At 42.6% G+C, this 20,521-nt stretch overlaps 1 protein-coding gene and 1 pseudogene across 11 annotated transcripts in view; one reads left to right on the forward strand and one right to left on the reverse strand.

Annotated features, from left to right (window-relative positions):
* STN1 (STN1, CST complex subunit) overlaps positions 674–20,521 on the reverse strand; it is a 42,914-nt gene continuing 23,066 nt past the window's right edge. For 5 of the 11 annotated variants that reach the window (XM_005671431.3, XM_021072027.1, XM_021072028.1 and 2 more), the window contains 3 exon segments: positions 17,238–17,360; positions 13,173–13,245; positions 3,604–4,349 (listed from right to left, as the gene is read on the reverse strand). In XM_005671431.3, coding sequence (XP_005671488.1) covers positions 4,192–4,349; positions 13,173–13,245; positions 17,238–17,360 — 354 coding nt within the window. In that variant the 3' untranslated portion in view covers positions 3,604–4,191. 11 annotated transcript variants of the gene reach the window in all.
* Positions 4,827–6,513, forward strand: LOC106506115 (annotated as a pseudogene).

Consider the following 20,521-nt stretch of genomic DNA (forward strand, 5'->3'; position numbering starts at 1 on the left):
TGTTTGTTTGTTTGTTTTCATGGACTTGCCTATTCTGGACATTTCATATAAATGGAGTCATACAGCATGTGGCCTCTTGTATCCAACTTCTTTCACTTAGCATACAGTTTTCAAGATTCGTCCATGCTGTAACACGTATCAGTACTTTATTCCTTCTTAGGACCGAATAATTCCCTTGAATGAATATACCACATTTGTTTATCCATTCATCTGCGGTTGGACATTTGGGCAGTTTCCACCTTTTGGTTATTAGGAATAATACTGCTGTGAACACTTGTGTATAAGGTTTTACGTTTTCAAATCTCTTAAATTCAAGTACTTTAAAACCACTTATTAATATTAAATAACAAATGTAAAAATTAAATAATACTGAAAAATAACAGATGACACATGATTTAAATAATTCTTATTCTTTTTTTTTTTTTTGTCTTTTGTCTTTTTTGTTGTTGTTGTTGTTATTGTTGCTATTTCTTGGGCCGCTCCCGCGGCATATGGAGGTTCCCAGGCTAGGGGTTGAATCGGAGCTGTAGCCACCGGCCTACGCCAGAGCCACAGCAATGTGGGATCCGAGCCGCGTCTGCAACCTACACCACAGCTCACGGCAACGCCGGATCGTTAACCCACTGAGCAAGGGCAGGGATCGAACCCGCAACCTCATGGTTCCTAGTCGGATTCGTTAACCACTGCGCCACGACGGGAACTCCTAAATAATTCTTATTCTTTAAAGCAGGTTTCCCAAGAGCAGCAAACTTGTTCCCTCATGGTAATTCAGATGTGCATGGAACACTGGGTAGACCTAAAGTCATAAAATATCACTATTTCAAACCCAGGCTTTTCACTAATTTATACAAACCTTTCACCACATCAGTCTGAATTAATGAGACACCACTTTATTGTCTCTATCTAAAAAAAAAACCTAGGGTTGTTATGTGGTCTTCAAAATCCCTCTTTTTATGTTCTACAGCAAAACCTATCGTTTTAATTTGACATACAGGGAGAGACTGGAGTCTCTTCAGGAATTTGCGTTTGTTTGTCTGTTTTTGCTGTGCCTGTATGCAGAAGTACCTGGGCCAGGGATCAAACCCCCATTACAGCTGCAGCCTGAGCCACAGAAGTGACAACACTGGATCCCTAAATCACTGCACCACAGGCAACTCCTGGGATTTGGTTTAGAATTTGAGATTTGATTTAGAATGTGTGTGAACACAGACCTGGGATTTATTAGTTTGGTTTTACTAATAAAAGATCAATAAAAATAGGCTTTTAAAAAAAAATTCTAGATTAAGTAAAAACTCACTTATATAGGAGTTTAGGATCACGTTTAGAGCCTCCACCAGTAGACTATTATGCAAATAAAAGCTACTGCAAAGTTCTTTATCCACAGACACTATTTCCCGTCAGGATGGTCCTGGTTCTTTGCTGGCGCCTGTGGCTGGCTTCTCGGCAAGGCTCATCCGCGTCTTCCTGAGTTTGCCTGTATGCTTCACGAAAATCTAGTAAGGAAACAATGAGATGCTTCTTTGGGGCAGTCACTGTAGAGGCCACTTGTAGAGAAGAGACCACACTAACAAGGAAGCGTGGATGTTTTCTCCAATGGACAATGACTGGGTTGCCTGGTTTTAATCCTTGGCACTAAGTCTTGGGTTCCTCATCACTGAATAGACTTCTATCCACTTAGCTTTCTCCCGGCAGAGTCCTGGCACACTATCAGAGGGAGGAATAATTAGAAAGAAGTGTCTTATAGGGATGAGAAGCACTGGGAGCTTACCAGATAGGGATCATCATGGATCATCAAACAAGTCTTTGACCAGACAGAGCGCTATTTGTCTACTTGCCTGCATGAACTATATGCAGGGGTCCCAGCTCCTGAAACATGTACACACGGTGAGCAGAAGAATGCGTGCTAGTTTCCTCCTTTTCAGGGGACCCTCGGGTTGTTCTTCAGAACATGAGCGACCCAGTGTAGCCCCAGAGAGTTTTCCAAGAGCTTCCCTCATCTTCTCAGAGTTCTTATGTTGCTGTGGAGGGAAGGGTCTCATGGCATCCTTGGTTCGTTCATGATTTAGATGGGGAGGGAGAAAGTGTGTGTCACTTTGGTGAGGATTCCTACTAATCTGATTGATGGGCATAATTATTCACGAGAATTTCTCAAATATACTTGAGAGCATGGGTGTTAATTGTGCTCATCCAAAACCTGGTAGGAACCCTGAGATGAGGATCAGAAAGGAAGCAGTTAATTTGGGAGGTGCAGTCAACAGAAATGAGGAGTAAGGGGAGTAAGACAGGGAGGGTAGTTATCCAGTTAGCTGCTGCCCTGGGTGGATGGAGCTTAATCCCACAGAGAAACTCTGGGAAGTGCTACAGAACATGAGCTTCAGAGATATCTCACTGGAAGGAACAGGAAGCAAAAGTATTTATATCCCAGGTCCCACTGGCTGAGGCTGCCTCTGGTGGGTGTTCATTCTGGGTACTTCCAGCCTTTCAAGACATTGGAAAAAGTCCCCCAGGACAGAGAGGAAGCTGGTAGAGGGCAGCCAGACACATACACAGAAGTGGTATTGCTTGGAAGATGTGCCAGGCACTGTTCTAGATGCTGGGACACAGCAGGAAATGAAACAAGAGAAGTCCATGGAGACAGTCTCTGCTCCAGTAACTTAATGGCCACATAGTATTTATTGTGTACCTCTACCATAATTAATTTTTCCCTGTAGATAAACATTTTTTTCCTAATTATAGAATTCTAAATTACACAGCAATGGGCCTCTTGTGCATTTGTCTTTTCCCACCTGTGTGATTGCCTGCTTGGGATAAACCCTAGAAGTGGGGTGGCTGTGTGCAGGGATGTGCCCTTCCTGGCAGCTCCCATAATCTGAGATGCAGTCAATATGGAATAGCTGCTGGCCTCAAGGAAGAGCTACGGGGATGTCATTCCAGGCACACTCTATTCTACAGGGACCCTTCTGAAACCAGGGCAGCTACTTGTGTAACCACTGATAGAAACCGGACAGAGGTTTGGAACAAGCCAGAAAGGCCAAGACAGGAAGCAATCTGTCCATACTCGCTCTTGGCCTGACATAGGGAGTTACAGCCGACTTCTGAGTATACAGCTACCCCACTTCCACACAGAGCAGAGCAACTAGCCAGGTCTGCAGGCTCTCTAGCAGAGCCACTAAAAGCTTATTATGTCAAGTGCAAATGCAGCAGCCAAAGGCAGATTTGCCTTTTGTGAAATGACTGTAATTAACTCCAAATCTTTCTCCATACTTCTTCACTGGCTGGATTTGTCATCTTGCTGTTAGAACAAGCCTATTACATAACTCAGATTTTTTCCCCCCAAACCATGTCATTCTGAGCAAAAGCATGACCCCATCGCCTGTCTGGGCACATACTGAGTGTTTGGATGGTTCAGAACATCCTGCATGTGCAACGGTAACCTGGAAAATCTACATCTACCACTGCCAAGCAATTGGCTGGCAGCCTTCGACAACTTCAGGGTATTAAGGGACAATGTATTTAGTCATATATGTCCTCAAGCACAGGGAAATGTACTGAGACACCTTTTGATTCAGAAGGCAGATACGGAAAATGACAAACACAGAGCCATGCCTTGGATCCTGTTTATTCCCATCTATGGGTCAGTCTGTAAACAGAATTCAACCCAGGACTCTGGACCCATTGCTGGTGTGTGACTTGCAGAAACTGTAGGTCAACACTTATCCAGGGAGAATTATTCCCCTACACCAGGTTCTTAACCATCAAGAGAAGTCCACGAAAAAGTCCCTGATGGTCTGAAGTTTAAGAAAGGGTCCGATCTGTTGATCTGCATGCTCTTCAGCTTGCACAGCACATGGCCCTTTGCCACGGATGCCCCTTTACAAAAGAGCCTCCAATCAGTTCAGCTGCCAACACTGGTTCTTGCTCTGCTGCTCTTTGGTCCAGCCAGGAGGCCAATGAGGAACGTTTTCTTGTACATCATGGCCAAGTCATTTTATCCCCAGAGATAGTAGGTTGAAGACACCCTCCAGAGTTTATGCCAAATTCCATTCCTCAAATTACCATATTTCATAGTTTATTATGATAATTGCCCCCAGACCTATAAGGCTGGGCATGATGTTAAAACTGGAGTCTGGGGTGAAAGCCACCTGGTCCTCCTCCTCGTCCGCCAGGTTCATGCCACCTGCTGGCCTCTCCTCAGAATGTTGTGTAGTAGTTCTCTGAGGTGCTGACAATGTCACTCTGGTCCTCCAGGAGCTCCAGCACGTGCCGTAGCACAGGTTCGCTCAGGCCTGGGCTGAGGCTCAGGCGAGCACAGGCCAAGATGTGCAGGAAGTGGCAGCCCTTCTCCACGTCTGCAGGAAAAAGGGAGTTGGCTAAGCTTGGACACACCTGTCAGGTCCTCCTCTCTCTCCTGTCCTGTCCTCTCCTCTCAATGGAAGCCCTTCTCCATATTTCCTAAATCAGAACCTGCATCCTAGTAAGATTCCCAGATGATTCTTCTCGTGCACATTAAAGTAGGAGATGTATTGGCCTAGCTCATTGGTGAAAAAACCCAAAACACCTCTTTTCAGGTCTGTGCCATGGACCATGGCTCAGGGATGCAAGGCTTCAACCTTTCAGGATTCCTATCCAATAATTTTATATTCATAACCCAGTGGGTTTTGAGTGCTTGATAATCCTTTTTTTCTAATGACATTGCATGTACCAGTGTATGTATTCAGTGCTAAACTCCTAGTATCCCAGGTGGGACTCTCTTGAAGTTGACAGTGGAGCCGGCTTGCAGCAGCCTCATTCCTTCCATAATCCTGAACGATGGGACAGCAGTGGCGATGAAGGGCTTACTATCTTTGGCCTGTTCTCACTCCTCTTTGCCTAGTCTTCCAAAAAGTCTGTCTGTGATAGCGCTCACTGTCTACCCTACGCTGAGACCATTTGTAACAGTTCAGAGTGAGTGACTGCTTTCCTAGCTGAAATCAATGATTTAGAGTAGCGGTATTCACACTTGAAGTTACAGCCATCGGAGGATCATGAAATCAATTTAGTGGGTTGTAAATAGCATTCTTTTCTTACCAAACAGACTAAGGCAGACTAGAATATGAAATTACAGAAGGTATTGCATTTTTAGGCAGGATAAATATTGAGAAATTTTATAGTCAATTATATATGTGTATGTGAGTACATATATTTGAAATAAACTTTATAACAGATTTAATAACTTATGGATCATGATGAAAACTTTACTTATAACATTAAGTCAAAGTCAAACTTCATTCCTGGAAACAAATCCTCCCCAGTTTCCACTAAAGACCCATTCACGGGGCTAGGCTCTCACTGTCATACCCCTAGCACCTGGCACACTAGGGCTCTGCACAGTCACTTGAACGTTTTCAGATGATAAAATGCTTTAGCTCCAGGAAAGTGCTCGAAAGGGTTCATGGTGTTGGGAAAAGCATGGTAGGGATTCAGCGCACCTTCATGGCTTTGGGCAAATCATGGCATCTTCAAGCTTGAGTTTTCTGACCCATGGGGAGTGGGGCTGGGGCAACTCTGAAGTCCTTTCCAGCTCTAAGGGACAGAGGGTCACAGGCAGTGGTTCTGGGCTAACAAGGACTTGAAAATTCTGACCTCTAGTGGCCAGTGAATTCATTATTCCTCCCAACTGGAGTTACTGCTGGGAAACTTGCCACCTCCACTGGTCTCCACATTTCCAGGCTGTTGCTTCAACATTCATTTGATCAAGGTTTCCTGAACAGCGGTGGGCCTCACTGCCCAGTGGGGAAGACATAAAAGGAATCTGCATAAGCCGGCTGTGCAGAATGGAGCTGGAGGAGCCTCATTTTGCACACAGGGATACTCCTATGCACAAATCCTGGAGGATCACCCAGCTACTCCATCTGATTTCACACCAGAAAACTATAAGAGGGTGGAGGCAGTTGTAAAAAACAAAAAACAAAAAAAACTACCCAAGAGGGCAGAAAGCAGCAGCTGTGCTTCCAGTCCTGGATTTAGCCCAAAGACAAAACGGATGGCTGACCATCTCTGCTATGAACAAGGTAGCAGACATTTTACAAGTACCTCCAAGGAGAGTATATGAGGTAGCAACTTTTTATACAATGTATCATCAAAAGACAGTTGGAAAGTATCATAGTCAAGTCTGCACCCCTAGGCCTTGCATGCCTGGAAACTCTGAGAGCATATTGGAAGGCCATTCAGAAAAAGCTTGGAATAAAGGTTGGAGAGGCTACTATACCTGACAAACTTTCCACTCTTTACAGAAGTGGAATCTTTAGGGGCCTGCGTAAATGCACAGATGGTTCAAATAAATGACAATACTATGAAGATCTGACACCTAAGGATACTGAAGGATACTGATGAACTCAAAGCTGGCAAAATCCCTAAACCTGGGCCAAGGAGTGGATGCTTCTCTTGTGAGCCGGGTGGGGGCATGGGGGATATCTTACCTCTTTGACTGAACCATCTAAAGGACCTGGCTTTGGTGTTCAAGTAGGCCTTTAATTTATATTCCTCTCTAAATACATCACTGGAGAAATAAAGTATGAATCTCCCATCTACATTAAAAAAAAAGAAAAAAACTTTCCTGACCACCTACCATATATGCAGCCCTGAGCACAGAGGTGCAAGTACCGAGTAGCAGACAGAGAGGTGACTTTGGAGTCCAAGGGACCCAAATTCAAGTGCTGGCTCTATGACTGGGGCAAAGTGGTTTATGTCTCCCAGTTTGTGTCCTCATCTGTAAAATGGGGAGAAAAGCACCTACTTCACCCAAGGTTATGTGGGTGAAAGGAGACCCGTGGTGAGTGCTTCCTCCATGGGAAATTACTAAGATTGTATCGTCATATCCATAACCTAGAAGATAACCCAGTTCCTACTCGAAAGAAGCTTCGACTCTTCCCAAGACAAAGGGTTGATGACAGAGAGTGGAGACAGACTCCAATATGTGGTCAGAGATGTTGACTGCCCCAAAGACCTTAAACAGCTTCTTCAGAAAGGCCATTCTGTTGTCTGAAGGCTGTCTGGTAAGGCTGCTCACAAAGTGACCTTCTAGTGGGGAGAAGGGTTGGTGTTAGCTATTTAAATGTTTAGTAGAATTCACTGGTGAAGCCATGAGGCCCAAGGCTTTTCTTTGTTGGGACATCTTTGAGTTCTGATTCAATCTTACTCATTATAGAGCTATTCAGATTCCTTATTTCTTCACGATTTAGTCTTGGTTGGTTTTGTGTGTCTAGGAATTTGTCCATCTCATTTGGTTATCCAATTTGCTGGTGTACGACTGTTTTCAGTACTTTGTCATAATTTTTATTTCTGTAGAAACATTGCTAATGTCCCCATTTTTATCCTTCCTTCCTTCAGAAAATTTCTTCCTTCCTTCATTTTTCTTTCATACCTTCCTTCCTGTTCTTTCTTCCTTCCTCCCTCCCTCCTTTCCTTCCTTTCTTCTGCCATGCCTGTGACATGCAGAAGCTCCCAGGCCAAGAATCAAACCCATGCCAGCGATCAAACCTGTGCCACAGCAGTGACCTGAATCATAGCAGTGACAATATTGTATCCTTAACCCCTAGGCCACCAGAGAACTCCTTTCATTTAGGATTTTAGTAATCTGAGTTTTCTTTTTTCTTAGTCCACCTAACTAAAGGTTTGACAGTTTGGCTGATCTTTTCAAAGAACCAACTTTTTGTTTCATTGATTTTTCTCTTATGTTTTTCTATTCTCTATTTCATTTATCTGTGCTCTAACCTTTATTATTTCCTTCCTTCTGCTAGCTTTGAGTTACTTTCTTTTTTCTAGTTCCTTAAATTGTACAGTTATGCAAGTGTTCTTAGCTATAAAGTTCCCCTTTATACACAGCTTTTTCTGTCTCGTAAGTTTTGTTATGTTTGTTTTTTTTTTTTTTCATTCACCTCCAAGTATTTTCTAATTTCTGATGTGACTTCTTCTTTGATCTATTGGTTAAGACTGTTTTGTTCCATAAATTTGCTAATTTTTCAGTTTTACTTCTGTTATTGACTTTTAAATTCATCCCACTGTGGTCAGAGAAGATACTTTGCATGACAACTATCTTTTAAAATCTACTGAGATCTAATAGTGGTCTAACATGGTCTCTTCTGGAAAAGACCCCATGTACCCTGGAGAAGAATATGCATGCTGTTGTCGGGTATGGTGTTTGGTGTACGTCTGTTAGGTCTAACTGAGTTGTTGTATTATTTAAGTCCTCTATTTCCTAACTTATCTTCTGTCTAGTTGTTCTGTCCATTATTGAGAGTGGAGTACCAAAGTATCCAACATTACTATAGAATTGTTCACTTCTCCTTTTAATTCTGTCAGTTTTTGCTTCATATATTTTGATGGTCTGTCAAAGGTACATAATGTTTCAAACTTCTGTCTTGCTGTGTTGAACCTTTTATCAACATATATTGTCCTTCTTTGTCTCTTGTAAATATTTTGCTTTAAAGTCTATTTTGTCTGATATTAGCAGAGCTGTCCCTGTTCTCTTTTGGTTACTGTTTGCATGGAACATCTTTTTCTGTCCTTTTACTCTCAATGTATTTGTGTCTTTGGATCTAAAATGAGTCTCTTGCGGATAGTATATAGTTAAATTTTTCTTTTTCAAATCCATTCTGTCAATTCCTGTCTTTTTGGCTGGTGAATTAAATCCATTTACATTTAACCTGATTACAGATAAGAGGGACTTATTCTGTCATTTTGCTATTTGTTTTCTATATGCCTTCTAGCTTTTGGTCCCTCAATTCCTGCATGACTGTCTTCTTTTATGGTTAGTTGTGGGGTTTTTTTGCAATGAAATGTTTACAATTTCCTTTTGTGAATATTCTAGAGCTATTTTCTTTGTGGTTACCATGGGGACTACATCTAGCATCCTGAAGTTATAACACTCTAATTTGAATTTATTCCACTTTTACTTCAATAATATATAAAATCTCTGCTCTTCTCTTTTGCAGGTCTGTCTCCAGTCCTTTCAGTTGTTGATGTCACATGAATTCTTTTAAATGCATTAGTCTCAAATTATACAGTGAGAAACCCAAGTTACAGTAATACTAGCTTTACAAGAATTTTTTTCTTTAAATGTGTTAGTCTCTTAAATCATGAAGAAAAAGTGTAGTTACAAAGCACTGTTGCAATAATACTAGCCTCTGTCATTGCCAATGTACTTACCTTCAACTGGGATCTGTATTTCTCCATAGGCTTCATGTTAGTGTCTAGTGTCCCTTTACTTTACTCTGCAGGACTCCATTGAGCATCTCTTGCAGGAAAGTCTAGCAGTCACAAACCCCCTCAGGTTTTGTTTAATTAGAAAAGCCTTGTTTTCACCCTCACTCTTGAAGGATAGTTTTGCAGGATGTTAAGATTCTTGGTTTACAGTTTTTTTCTTTTAGCACTTTGAATATAGCAACTCACTGCCTCTGGCCTCCAAAGGTTCTGATAAGAAATCAGATAATCTTATCAATGATCCCTTGTATGTGAGAAGTTGCTTTTCTCTTTCTGACAACAAGATTCTCTTTGCTTTTGCTTTTCAAATGTTTTATTATACTGTGTTTTGGTGTGGATCTCCTTGAGTTCTTTTTAATTGGGGTTCACTGAGCTTCTTAGATGTTCATATGCATGTCTTTCATTGTACTAGGGATATTTCTTCAAATATTCTCTCTGGCCCTTTCTTGTGGAACTCCCCCCATGTGTATGTTGGTCCATTTGATGATGTCCTACAAGTCCCCTAGGTTCTGTTCACTTTTCTTCAGAATCTTGCTGATTCTTTCTTTTACCTGCTTTTAAAACTGCCTCTAAATCACTTTAGTAAAATTTTCAATTCAGTTATTATACTTTCTAGCTCCAGATTTCTTGTTGGTTTCTTTCTAGTTTTTTTTTTTTTTTAATCTCTTTAGTGCTATTTTCCACTTTGTTCATCCATCATTCCCTTGAACATCTTTAAGAGAGTTGTTTTAAGACTGTGTAATAGATCTGCCATCGGGTCTTTTTCAGGGACATTTTCTGTTACTTTAATATTTTTTCCTTAGAATGGGCAATAGTTTCCTATCTCTTTGTATGTCTTTCTTTTGGGCGATAGTTTCCTATCTCTTTGTATGTCTTTCTTTTTCAATTGCAAATTGGACATTTGAATCTTATAATGAACTCTGGAGATTAGATTCTTTCCCTTCCTTGATGTTTGCTCTTTTTTGTTACTGTTTTTATGTTTGGGGTCATTGTAGGCTGTCTTTGTGCCAAGGATCAGCCTGAAATGGAAACCTAAGGTCTTCTCAGGTCTGTTTTTGAGCCTGTCCCTTATCCTGGGCATGTGCGATCACTTTTTAATTTTCCCCATATATGAAGCTGCTTTTGAGTGCCCTACTTTTTCTTCTCTGGCTACAAAAGGGGTAAAAAAGAAAAAGGAAGTTAAAAAGTCTTTTAACTTCAGCTGTTGGTGAGGGGCTTGCAACAATGGTCCCCCCACCTCTCTGTCTGCATCTCTGTGATTAGAAGCAGCAGTTAGTGAGCAGAACACAGACTCCTGATATACAGAGAACTGGGTCCTTTCTGCTCATCCTACCTCCTGCAAGCTCTCCACAAGCTGCTCCAGAAACACATGCGCAGCTGCCTGCCACAGAGCTGGGAGTAGAGGATGGGGAGCTGCTACTAAAATCTGAAAACTGACTAAAATTACCCCCAATTTACTGTCCAAATCTTCCTCTGGAAGTTGCTAGCTTTGACAGACTCCAGAGTTCCCAAATAGCTACAGCAGTTATTGTCTTAAGTGGAGGGGAGGAATCCTGGTGCTTCCTACTCTGCCATATAACCAAGAGTTTTATAAAACACCAAATTGTTGCCTTATAACAACCTGCCATGTAGGTACTATTATTATCCCTATTTTTTATGTAAAGAAACTGAGGCACGGAATTACCCAAGGCCACATAGCTACAAAGTGGCAGAGCTGGGCTTCAAACCCAGGCAAGGGGCTCCAGACTATGCCATGTGGCCTATCTTTAGATAAGGCCAGGATCCGTGCTTTAAGGATCTAAAACCAGCCCCTATTTAGAGTTTTTTCATTTTTGTACATTGACCCTTTGCTGAAATACCCATAAGTGACTATAAAGATTTTAAGTTCTCCTACCAATCATCCTGCTAAGGAAAACTCAATGCTATGTTCTGTATGAAAGACTGGAAACCTACTAAAGGTTCAGTAGGAATGGTTAAATAAATGGCTGACTATCTATCAATATATATAGTGAAATACTGTGCAGCTATTAAAAAGACAGGCACTTTTCTATGTACTGTTGTGAGCGATCTCTACATGCCAATGTTAGATTTAAAATAAAAAGCATGAAACATGGAGTATTTTATGCTAAGCTTTACTTGTGCTTTTTAGAAAAGACAAACTATTCAAATATGTTTATAAGTGCATATAACATCTGTAGAAGGATATGCCAGGAACTAGTAACAACCCTAGGCTCCATGTAGAAAGGGGAACTCTGTGCTGGCAGGGAGTCTGACTTTTCTGTGTGTATTTTTGTACTTTTGGACTTTCTACCCTATACATATATTATTCAGAATAATTTTTAATGTCATAGATATTTCCTACGAAAAGGAGTGGCTGCAGGACAGTCCCTACAAGGCATTTTTGTTGGCAGACTCAGTTGCTCATGCTCCAGAATTTAGCTCCTGGGAATTTACTAGTTCCAGGGAATAGGCATATGATTTTTAGAGGCTCCTGTTTACAGACTGAGTGGCAGAGCCTGTCTCCCTTGACACATACACTCAATGAAGCAGGAGCTGGCCCGTAGATTAGAAGCGGGTATAAATCCTGCCACTTTATAGGCCCTAAGGTCACTGAGGCTGTTTGAGTCTCCTAAGAAATGAAGTGTGAATTGCCTTCATTTGCTTCACAGGCCCTAGGATTATTTTAATCCACCCTGTTCTTAAAATACATCGAAATAAGAATCTGGCCAGATGGCCTGGGACTAGCTGGAATGTCATCTGGGGACCAGCCTCTCCTCTTATCCCTTCTTAGTTAAGGACTCCACAATTCACTGTTCCAAAAAGCTCCTTAAATTGTGGATAGGTAGCTTTTCCTCTAATTAAAGGATACTTGTCCTTCTTGTTCTGAATGAAATGAATAATAGTTAGAAACCTTGCATTAAAGTAATAGATTGCTTTCAGTTTATTTTAAGAGCTGTTGTCACACCACTCTGGGAGGTGACCTCATGGGTCCTTAAAGGCTAAATAGGGCTGCATACCGTGAACACCAAGGCCGGAGCCCTGGTCCAGCTCCACCCACTGACTCAGCCTGGAATAGGTCCAAGCCCAGGGATATATGGGCTTTAGGGACTGGAGGTGGATGTTTTTGGAGAGAAAGGAAGCAGAAAGAAGCCTTCCCACTTTTCTTCTCGCATCATTTGTTGACATATGTCAACATCTGTTATTAGCATATGTTTGCAAATGGTAGACTTTGTTGAGTTACCTTTAAGAGCGATTAGTTTACACAGGATTTAAAGATAGGACTAATGCTTCCTTCTCTTTCTAACTAGTGTGCAAATGGTAACATCTACAGTTTGAGTTTCTAACCACTAGGGGCTGACCTAACTCCACCAACTATTTTTGAAACCACATCTTTTGCAAATTATCAGCTTTCAAGGTGACTGGATTACACTGTTCACCAACATAATGTCTAGAACCATTTCTCCCAACACTGAAGGTCTTGCTATCAGAAGAGAGGGGAATGTTAGGCTTGGGTTCAGAGATAAGAGGAAAAAGTGGAAGAAATAACACAAATTGGAGAGAACATGAACCAGAAGGACATCAGAAAGTCCTAGTCTAGCGGCTTACCTCATTGAAGAAGCACTGCTGGAGGAGCTCACCTGTCCAGCCTCCCATGAACGAGAATCCCTAGGGCTGGGACCTGAGTGTTGTATGTTCAAAAAAGCCCCAAGGTTGACTCTTACGTGTAGCCCAGGTCAGAACAGCTGTGTGGGGCTAACACTCACTTTGGAGAAGAGGAAATTGAGGCTCAGAGAGGGGGCAGCAGCCTTGACCGGCATGCTTCCAGGCTGTTTTGGGGAAAGCACCAGGTCTCCTGCCTCTCTGTCCAGGGCTCTCCAGGAGGGAACATCCCCTTCTAGGGCACTGGGTCACATGTACAGTACACCACTTACGATTTGGTTTCTGGCAGTCCTCTTGAATGATCTGCAGGATCTTTCTGTGCAATTCTTTGTCTTCTCTAGTTACCTAAACAGGAAAAACAGTTTGGAGAGAAAATATTCTTAGGTTACACAGAAGTTGTGTCATCCAGACTCCCAGATTAGTATTTGGGATAGTTTCTAAAGATTTCTTAACAATCATCATCCCTACACCAATAATGAGCGTAGTTTCTGATACCTGGCCTGTTGTCAAACCAGTTCTGTCCCTAGGCAACTCAGTGCTTTCTAGTTGACTGACAGGCCTTTCTCTTAGAAGGTGGTTCACTGGGGCCATGACAGCAAGAAAAGCTGGAATTCCTTGCTTTTCAGGACAAAATTTCTTTCTTTCTTTCTTTTTTTTTTTTTTTTTTTTTTTTTTTTTGTCTTTTGTCTTTTTAGGGCCGTATTCACAGCATATGGAGGTTCCCAGGTTAGGGGTCGAATAGGAGCTGCAGCTGCCAGGCTATGCCACAGTCACAGGAATGCCAGATCCGTGTCTCATCTGCGACTTACACACAGCTCATGGCAATGCCGGATCCTTAACTCACTGAGCGAGGCCCGGGATCGAACCCGTGTCCTCATGGATACTAGTTGGGTTTGTTAACCACTGAGCCATGACGGGAACTCTGGAACTTCCTTCTTAAATGTTGGTAACACATTCATAAAATTTCTCTTATTCGTTATATTTTTGAGGAAGGCACAAATGGTCAAACCCTAGGATTCTTTCTTTTCTCTTGTTTCTTCTTTTCTGTCTTGGGTTTCACATTCCTTTACTCAAACACAGGGAAAAAGAAAAGAAATAAAACTGTAAGGAAAAGCTAGCAACAGAGTAAATCTGGCCTATAAGTGGAAACACTGCCTGTTTTCAAAGGCAAATCTAACCCAGGTTCCTTTCTCAACTAGCTCAGGTAAGAGGGAAGCAGCATCCAAGTGAGTTTCACCTTCATGTTCAAAAGTAAATCTAGTATCAAAACAAGAGAAAGGAAAAAAGAGAAAGGAAGGAAGGAATGAAGGGAGGAAGGAAAAGAGGAAGAAAGAGAGGAAAAAAGGAAGAAAGGAAGAGGGCCAAAAAAAAGTATGCAAACAAACGCAAACATCAAGAATGAGCCTCGGACCGCTGGACGCAGAATGACCAGACTTAAGAGTGGGGATACTGATAAGGACTCTCAAGGTTGTTGGCAAGATGAAGCGAGGTAAGGGGCAGAGCTGCTGAAAGCTGGAGTGCACTGTACAAAGAGAAGGTAACTATTTTCCTGAGGCAACGCCCTTAGGAAAACAGAAACCGAGGAGGCCAGGGCTGAGGGAGAAGGGGAGAAGTCAGCGAAGGGGGCTGGCTCTGCCCAGGAGGAAAATAGAGCTATTATTGCTCGATCACCCCATTCCAGCTCATACTGATTCACAGGAGGAAGTGCCCCAGCCCTGCCACACCTCAGCCCTGGACCGCTGCCCACAGTCTGCTGTTCCTCAGGAAGAGCTGCTTCCTACTGACCCAGGAGGCTGAGCCAGAGCCTCCCAGGGGGAACGTGACAGGATGGTGCAGCTTCCCCAAGAGGCAATCAACTCCCACCACACCTGCCCATCCTGGAGGGGCTGGGCTGCCCTCACCCGTGTACAGAATGGAATACTCTTCTCAAAAGTTATTCAAATAGTATTGAAAATGTATCTGGGAGTTCCCGTCGTGGCGCAGTGGTTAACGAATCCGACTAGGAACCACGAGGTTGAGGGTTCAGTCCCTGCCCTTGCTCAGTGGGTTAACGATCCGGCGTTGCCGTGAGCTGTGGTGTAGGTTGCAGACGTGGCTTGGATCCCGCGTTGCTGTGGCTCTGGCGTAGGCCGGTGGCTACAGCTCCGATTCAACCCCTAGCCTGGGAACCTCCATATGCCGCGGGAGCGGCCCAAGAAATAGCAACAACAACAACAACAAAAAAAAGACAAAAGACAAAAAAAAAAAAAAAAAAAAAAGAAAATGTATCTGAATTCTTTAAAACTTTCTAAAATGGGGAATCACTAGAGTAAATCAACATTAAGAAAATGTCCTATTAAGAAAGCTTCCCCTTAGGAATCATGCCTGTAAAGGAGGAGGCTTCTGGAGTTCCTCAGAGTTCTGATCTGTCTTCATGAGCATCACTGAAAGCTGAAGCCACATCTATGCTATTGATATGGATATCAATATCAATATCATCTTGGTTCCTCCAATATTAAAGGTAGGCAGTGAAAGGTGAACTTTTTTTTTCTTTCCTTTTTACGGCTGCACCCGAGGCATCTGGAAGTTTCCAAGCTGGGGTTGAATCAGAGCTGCAGCTGCCAGCCTACGCCACAACCACAGCAACACTGGATCCAAGTGGCACCTGAGACCTATGCGGCAGCTCGTGGCAATGCCAGTCCTTAACCCACTGAGCAAGGCCAGGGACCAAACCTGCATCCTCATGGATACTATGTCAGGTCCTTAGCTCACTGAGTCACAATAAGAACTCCAAACTTTTAACTCAAACTATGACGCAAAAAACCACTTGTACCCCTGGTGCTAAGGTTAAATGGTATCATGCTGGGGAAGCCAATCAGATTGTGTTGACCAAAAGCTTAAAGGTACATGCCCTTTGCTCGAGCAATTCCTCTTTTAAGAGTCAATCTTGAAGTTCCTGTCGTAGGTCAGTGGTTAACGAACCCAATTAGCATCCATGCGTTCTGGACTCGATCCCTGGCCCCGCTCAGTGGGTTAAGGATCCGGTGTTGCCGTGAGCTGTGGTGTAGGTCACAGATGTGGCTTGGATCTGGTGTTGCTGTGGCCGTGGCATAGGCCAGCAGCTACAGCCACGATTAGACCCCTAGCCTGGGAAGCTCCATATGCCTCAAGTGCAGCCCTATAAATAAAACACAAAAAGACAAAAAAAAAAAAAAAAAAAAAAAAAAAAGAGTCAATATTACGGAAATATCTACATAAGTCCACAAAAACAGTTGTGCAAAAAACAAACAAAAAATAGCCATAGCAACATTATATGTGAAAACAAAAGTTGGAAACAAGGTATTTGTCCATCAGAGATAAGTAGTTATTAAAAAACGTAAGGCATGGAGGTCCCCCTGTGATGCAGTGGGTTAGGGATCTGGCATTGCTGCAGCTGTGGTATAGGTCACAGCTGCAGCTTGGATTCAATCCCTAGCCCAAGAACTTCCATGTGCTGTGGGTATAGCCAAAAAAAAAGTATGGCAAGTCCCCATAATATGGTATACTATGAAGATGAGAAAAAGAATGAGGTACATTTATAAGGACTAATAAAGAAAGATGCCTGTGAGTGTCATTTTGGTGCCCAAAAAAATTGCTGAGCATTATCTAGAGCAGTGGTGCTCAACTGTCCCAGGAGATCCATGGCAATGTCTGGAGACATTTAGGTTTCCATAAATGGTGCTGCTACCAGTATCTAGTGGGTGAAGGCTAAAGATGCTGCCAAACATTCTACAATGCAAAGGACAGCCCCCACAATAAAGAATCATCTGGCGTAAATAGTGTTGAAGTTGAGAAATCCTGATTTAAGAGGATGATCACTTTTTTTCTGGTAACAAGAGCATATCTTTAAATGTGTGCAGAAGGATGTATTGTTAAAAGTGGTATCTTGGAGTTCTCGTCGTGACTCAGTGGTTAACAAAACTGACTAGTATCCATGAGGACACAGGTTGGATCCCTGGCCCCTCTCAGTGGGTTAAGGATCCAGTGTTGCTATGAGCTGTGGTGTAGGTCGCAAACTCAGCTTGGAACCCAGGTTGCTGTGGCTGTGGGATAGGGCAGCAGTTACATCTCCAATTCAACCCCTAGCCTGGGAACCTCCATACGCCATGGGTGCAGTCCTAAAAAGACGAAAGACCAAAAAAAAAAAAAAAAAAAAAAAAAGTGGTACTCTGGGGAAAGATAAGGGCCGACCCTAACACCTCATTTTATGTACCTCCTTAGTGATTTATTTTTAAGAATAGTAAATAAGTATTCCTAAGTAAAGAATATATTTGCAATTGAAACTAAGAAGGAAAGAAATTAAGTTGAAGTTCTCTTACATAGAATAAGTTATCAAAACCACGATCTTTCTGGAAAACGAATCCTTTTTCCTGTAGCAGCTTTATAGCATTCTTAAATATACTATGAATTGCCTTGGAGGTGGTGTCATTTTTAAAATCCACCTGTAGGAAAAAAAAAAAAAAAAAGAAGAAGAAAAGAAATAAGTCCCATCTTACAGCACTTAAGGGCAACTCCCTAGACCAACTGGTTATGAATTCACCCAACAGGCTTTTTATCTGCTGAGTCAAAACAATTCACGGGCCCTAGCAGCATGGTATTTAATGAGGATTGGGAAGTTTGCTGTAGCAGAATCACACTTGATAACTGTTCCACACCTTAGTTATGATTTTTTGTTTGTTGAATTCATTTAATTCAGTGATATGAAATGGAAAAATCAAAATGGCAATATTCATTTTTTTTAATATAGAACCCCAAATTCTATACATATTGTCTCATTAATTCTATATATATTTTTATTAAAATTGTGGCCATGTATACACCTTCTTCCTAAGGACTTTAAAGATTCTTACACACCTTGAAATAAGTTGTACTTCATCTCAACTGCCTGCTCCCTGCTCACACAGTGGGTGACTGAGAAAAATATGTGTGCAACCAGTGGAAAGAATTTCCCCGTATAGAGGCAGCATCCTTACTATTCCATTAAGGGTTTTCAATTTATTCCTAAAACAAAGAAAGTGGTGAGTAACAACTGTCCTTCAAGGTGCAAAATCTTTTTCTTTTTTTCCAGCTACATATGCAGAATATGGAAGTTCCTGGGCCAGGGATCAAACCCATACCATAGTAGTGATGATGCCAGATCCTTAACCCGCTGAACCCCAAGGGAACTTCAAGATCCATTTTTAATGAGACAGAAATCTGTCAAGATATTAAAAAGATCAGAGTGCTAAAGAGATGTGGCAAGGCTTCCAAAAGAGTGTTTGAAGGTAAAGTCCTACCCCTCTAATGAAAAAGGTCCTTAGGAGGCTCCCTGGGACGCTGAAACATAAAGCGGGCCTGGGATTTGCTGATGACGTTCCCTTGAAGTGACAGGGAGAGGAAAGGAACCCCCAGATGGCCCCCAGAGTTGAGGATCCACCCTTGAAGAAATCCTTGCTTTCTACAAGTGGCCTCCCAGACGGGCATTGTTTGCACCTAGTAGATCTTGGTGAAGCTTCACAAATGTGCTCTCCTGGCTGAAGAGGAAAGTGTAACATTCTTTCTTTAATTAATAGTCCAGGTTTCTCCTTAACAGAACAAGCTGGAGAACCTGGCCACGAGGACATGAGGGACTGAGAGCTGACAAACATTCCAGGTTAGGACAGCACCCACTCTCTGAAGGGAGAACAAGGCTGAGAAATAGCTGACGACTCCCACGGGAAGAAAAGCTAGCAGGGCGTGTTCAGGATAAACACCTCACCCAGCAATCCTCAGTCACACATCTTTTCACTGGGGGGGGGGGGGCGCTCAAGTCAAAGCTGCTTTTAATTTTATACACAACTGCTCTTACTTAGGGAAAGCATGGTCAACCCAATACAGCCCCCTGCCCGACACCACACTTCGTAACTACTTCATGTTTCTAACTCTAAAGAGATCTGTCTTCTTTAGTCAATTCATCTAAGGAACCCAAGGGTCAGGTTTATTACGTCTGGTACCAATATAGAAATAAATCGGAAACTGACTAGAAATGTTGTGACGCAATCACTCCTGTTGTTAAAAATGACTCTTGGTTATCCCCAGACCATGCAGAAAACCCAGTTCCTGCTCCGGTTCAGTAAAACCAAGCAGCAGGAAGAGGGGGTGTGAGGCCCGGGAGAGGAAAAGCACAGTTCAGCTGTGAACAAGGAGGCCCCAGTGGAAAAGCCTCTCGGTAAATATAAACAATATGGAAAGCTTCCTTTCCAAAACCACTTGCCTCAGCTGACCTCGGGACAAAATTCCCTGCTGGTTCTAAAGATACAGTCTCAAGGAGAAAGCCTCCCGTCATCCCTCTAGCCAGCAGCCTTTTCTGGCCTGAGATGTGTGTCTTTCTTGTCTTTTTCTAAAAAGCAATGACAGACTCATCCCATTCAGGAAATTGAAACTGTTCAGAAACAAAAACAGTGACTAGCTGAATGGGCTGAGCCCTAGCAGGCCTCTCCTCACGGCAGGTCAGGAACTGGGTGGATCTCTGAAATATATATATAGTCTTCATTCCCAAACAAACTCAACATTTGTCCAGCTGTCAAAGAAACAATGGCCTTGTAAGGCTTGCTTATCATGTTTCTGGATTTGCTAAAAAGAGCCACCATGGAAAAAAAGACAGGGGGGAAAACATTCAAACCCACCCTCTCCAGCCTCTAAGCTCTAACACTATCACAATGATTTTTTTGTTAAGCTTTCATCTGTATGACAACAGAAAGTGCCAAAGGATCTAGGGTTTCACCATCATTGTAACACATCCCTGGTCTCCCAGGCTCTATTAAACAGAATTCAATTTAACGATGCTGACCTCCCCAACCGGGGCCACATGAAGGAATAATTCATAATTGATGGAAAAAGTTTCCAAAGACAAAATGGATAGAGTGCCATGTTCATTTCTTTTTAAACACATGGCACAAGGCAGACACAAATTTCTGCTCTAAGCATTTTCAAAATGTTATCATCATGCCAAAAGACCCCTGGCCCAGAACATCTCGAATGGAGGTGGCTTTTAGTCCTCAAAGAGTCCTTAATTGTCACAGAAGAGCTGGTTCACAGGAAGAATGTGCTCTTTGCTAAGCTTCAAAGTTTCCTTCTAAATATGCCAAGAGAGTGGTCAGAAGTCCTGGGAGGCCAAGTTGGCACTGAGCCTCTTCTAAATGATTAAATGGGAAGAAGGTCACTCTGGCTGTCAGGGGACAGCTGGGGAGCTACAACTGTGCAGAAGCAATGGTGGCACAGAACAAATCGGCCGGTCCTGACCCTCTCCACCTGGGCGTTTCCTGAAATGATATCCCTTAACTCCAGGTATGAAACTGTGGGTCACTGGGCACACAGCCTGGTGCCAGCAAGAGATAATTAGGTTCAAGAACGAAACTGAGAAGCAGTGGTCACGCTTAGGAGCTTGGCATGGGGACCTGGTATCCGTTCTACCAGAATCACGAAGAATAATTATGTTACTTCACAAGAGTATTCACGGTAGCCCTCTTGGTAATGGCGAGACTGGAAAAACACCTAAACAATCCAGGAATGGAGAGACCCTTAAATTTATTGTGGTACATATAATAAAAGATTATTATATAGTGCAAATCTGTATGTATGGCTA

The sequence above is a fragment of the Sus scrofa genome, chromosome 14 (genome assembly GCF_000003025.6).
Source record: "Sus scrofa isolate TJ Tabasco breed Duroc chromosome 14, Sscrofa11.1, whole genome shotgun sequence".
Lineage (NCBI taxonomy): Eukaryota > Metazoa > Chordata > Mammalia > Artiodactyla > Suidae > Sus > Sus scrofa.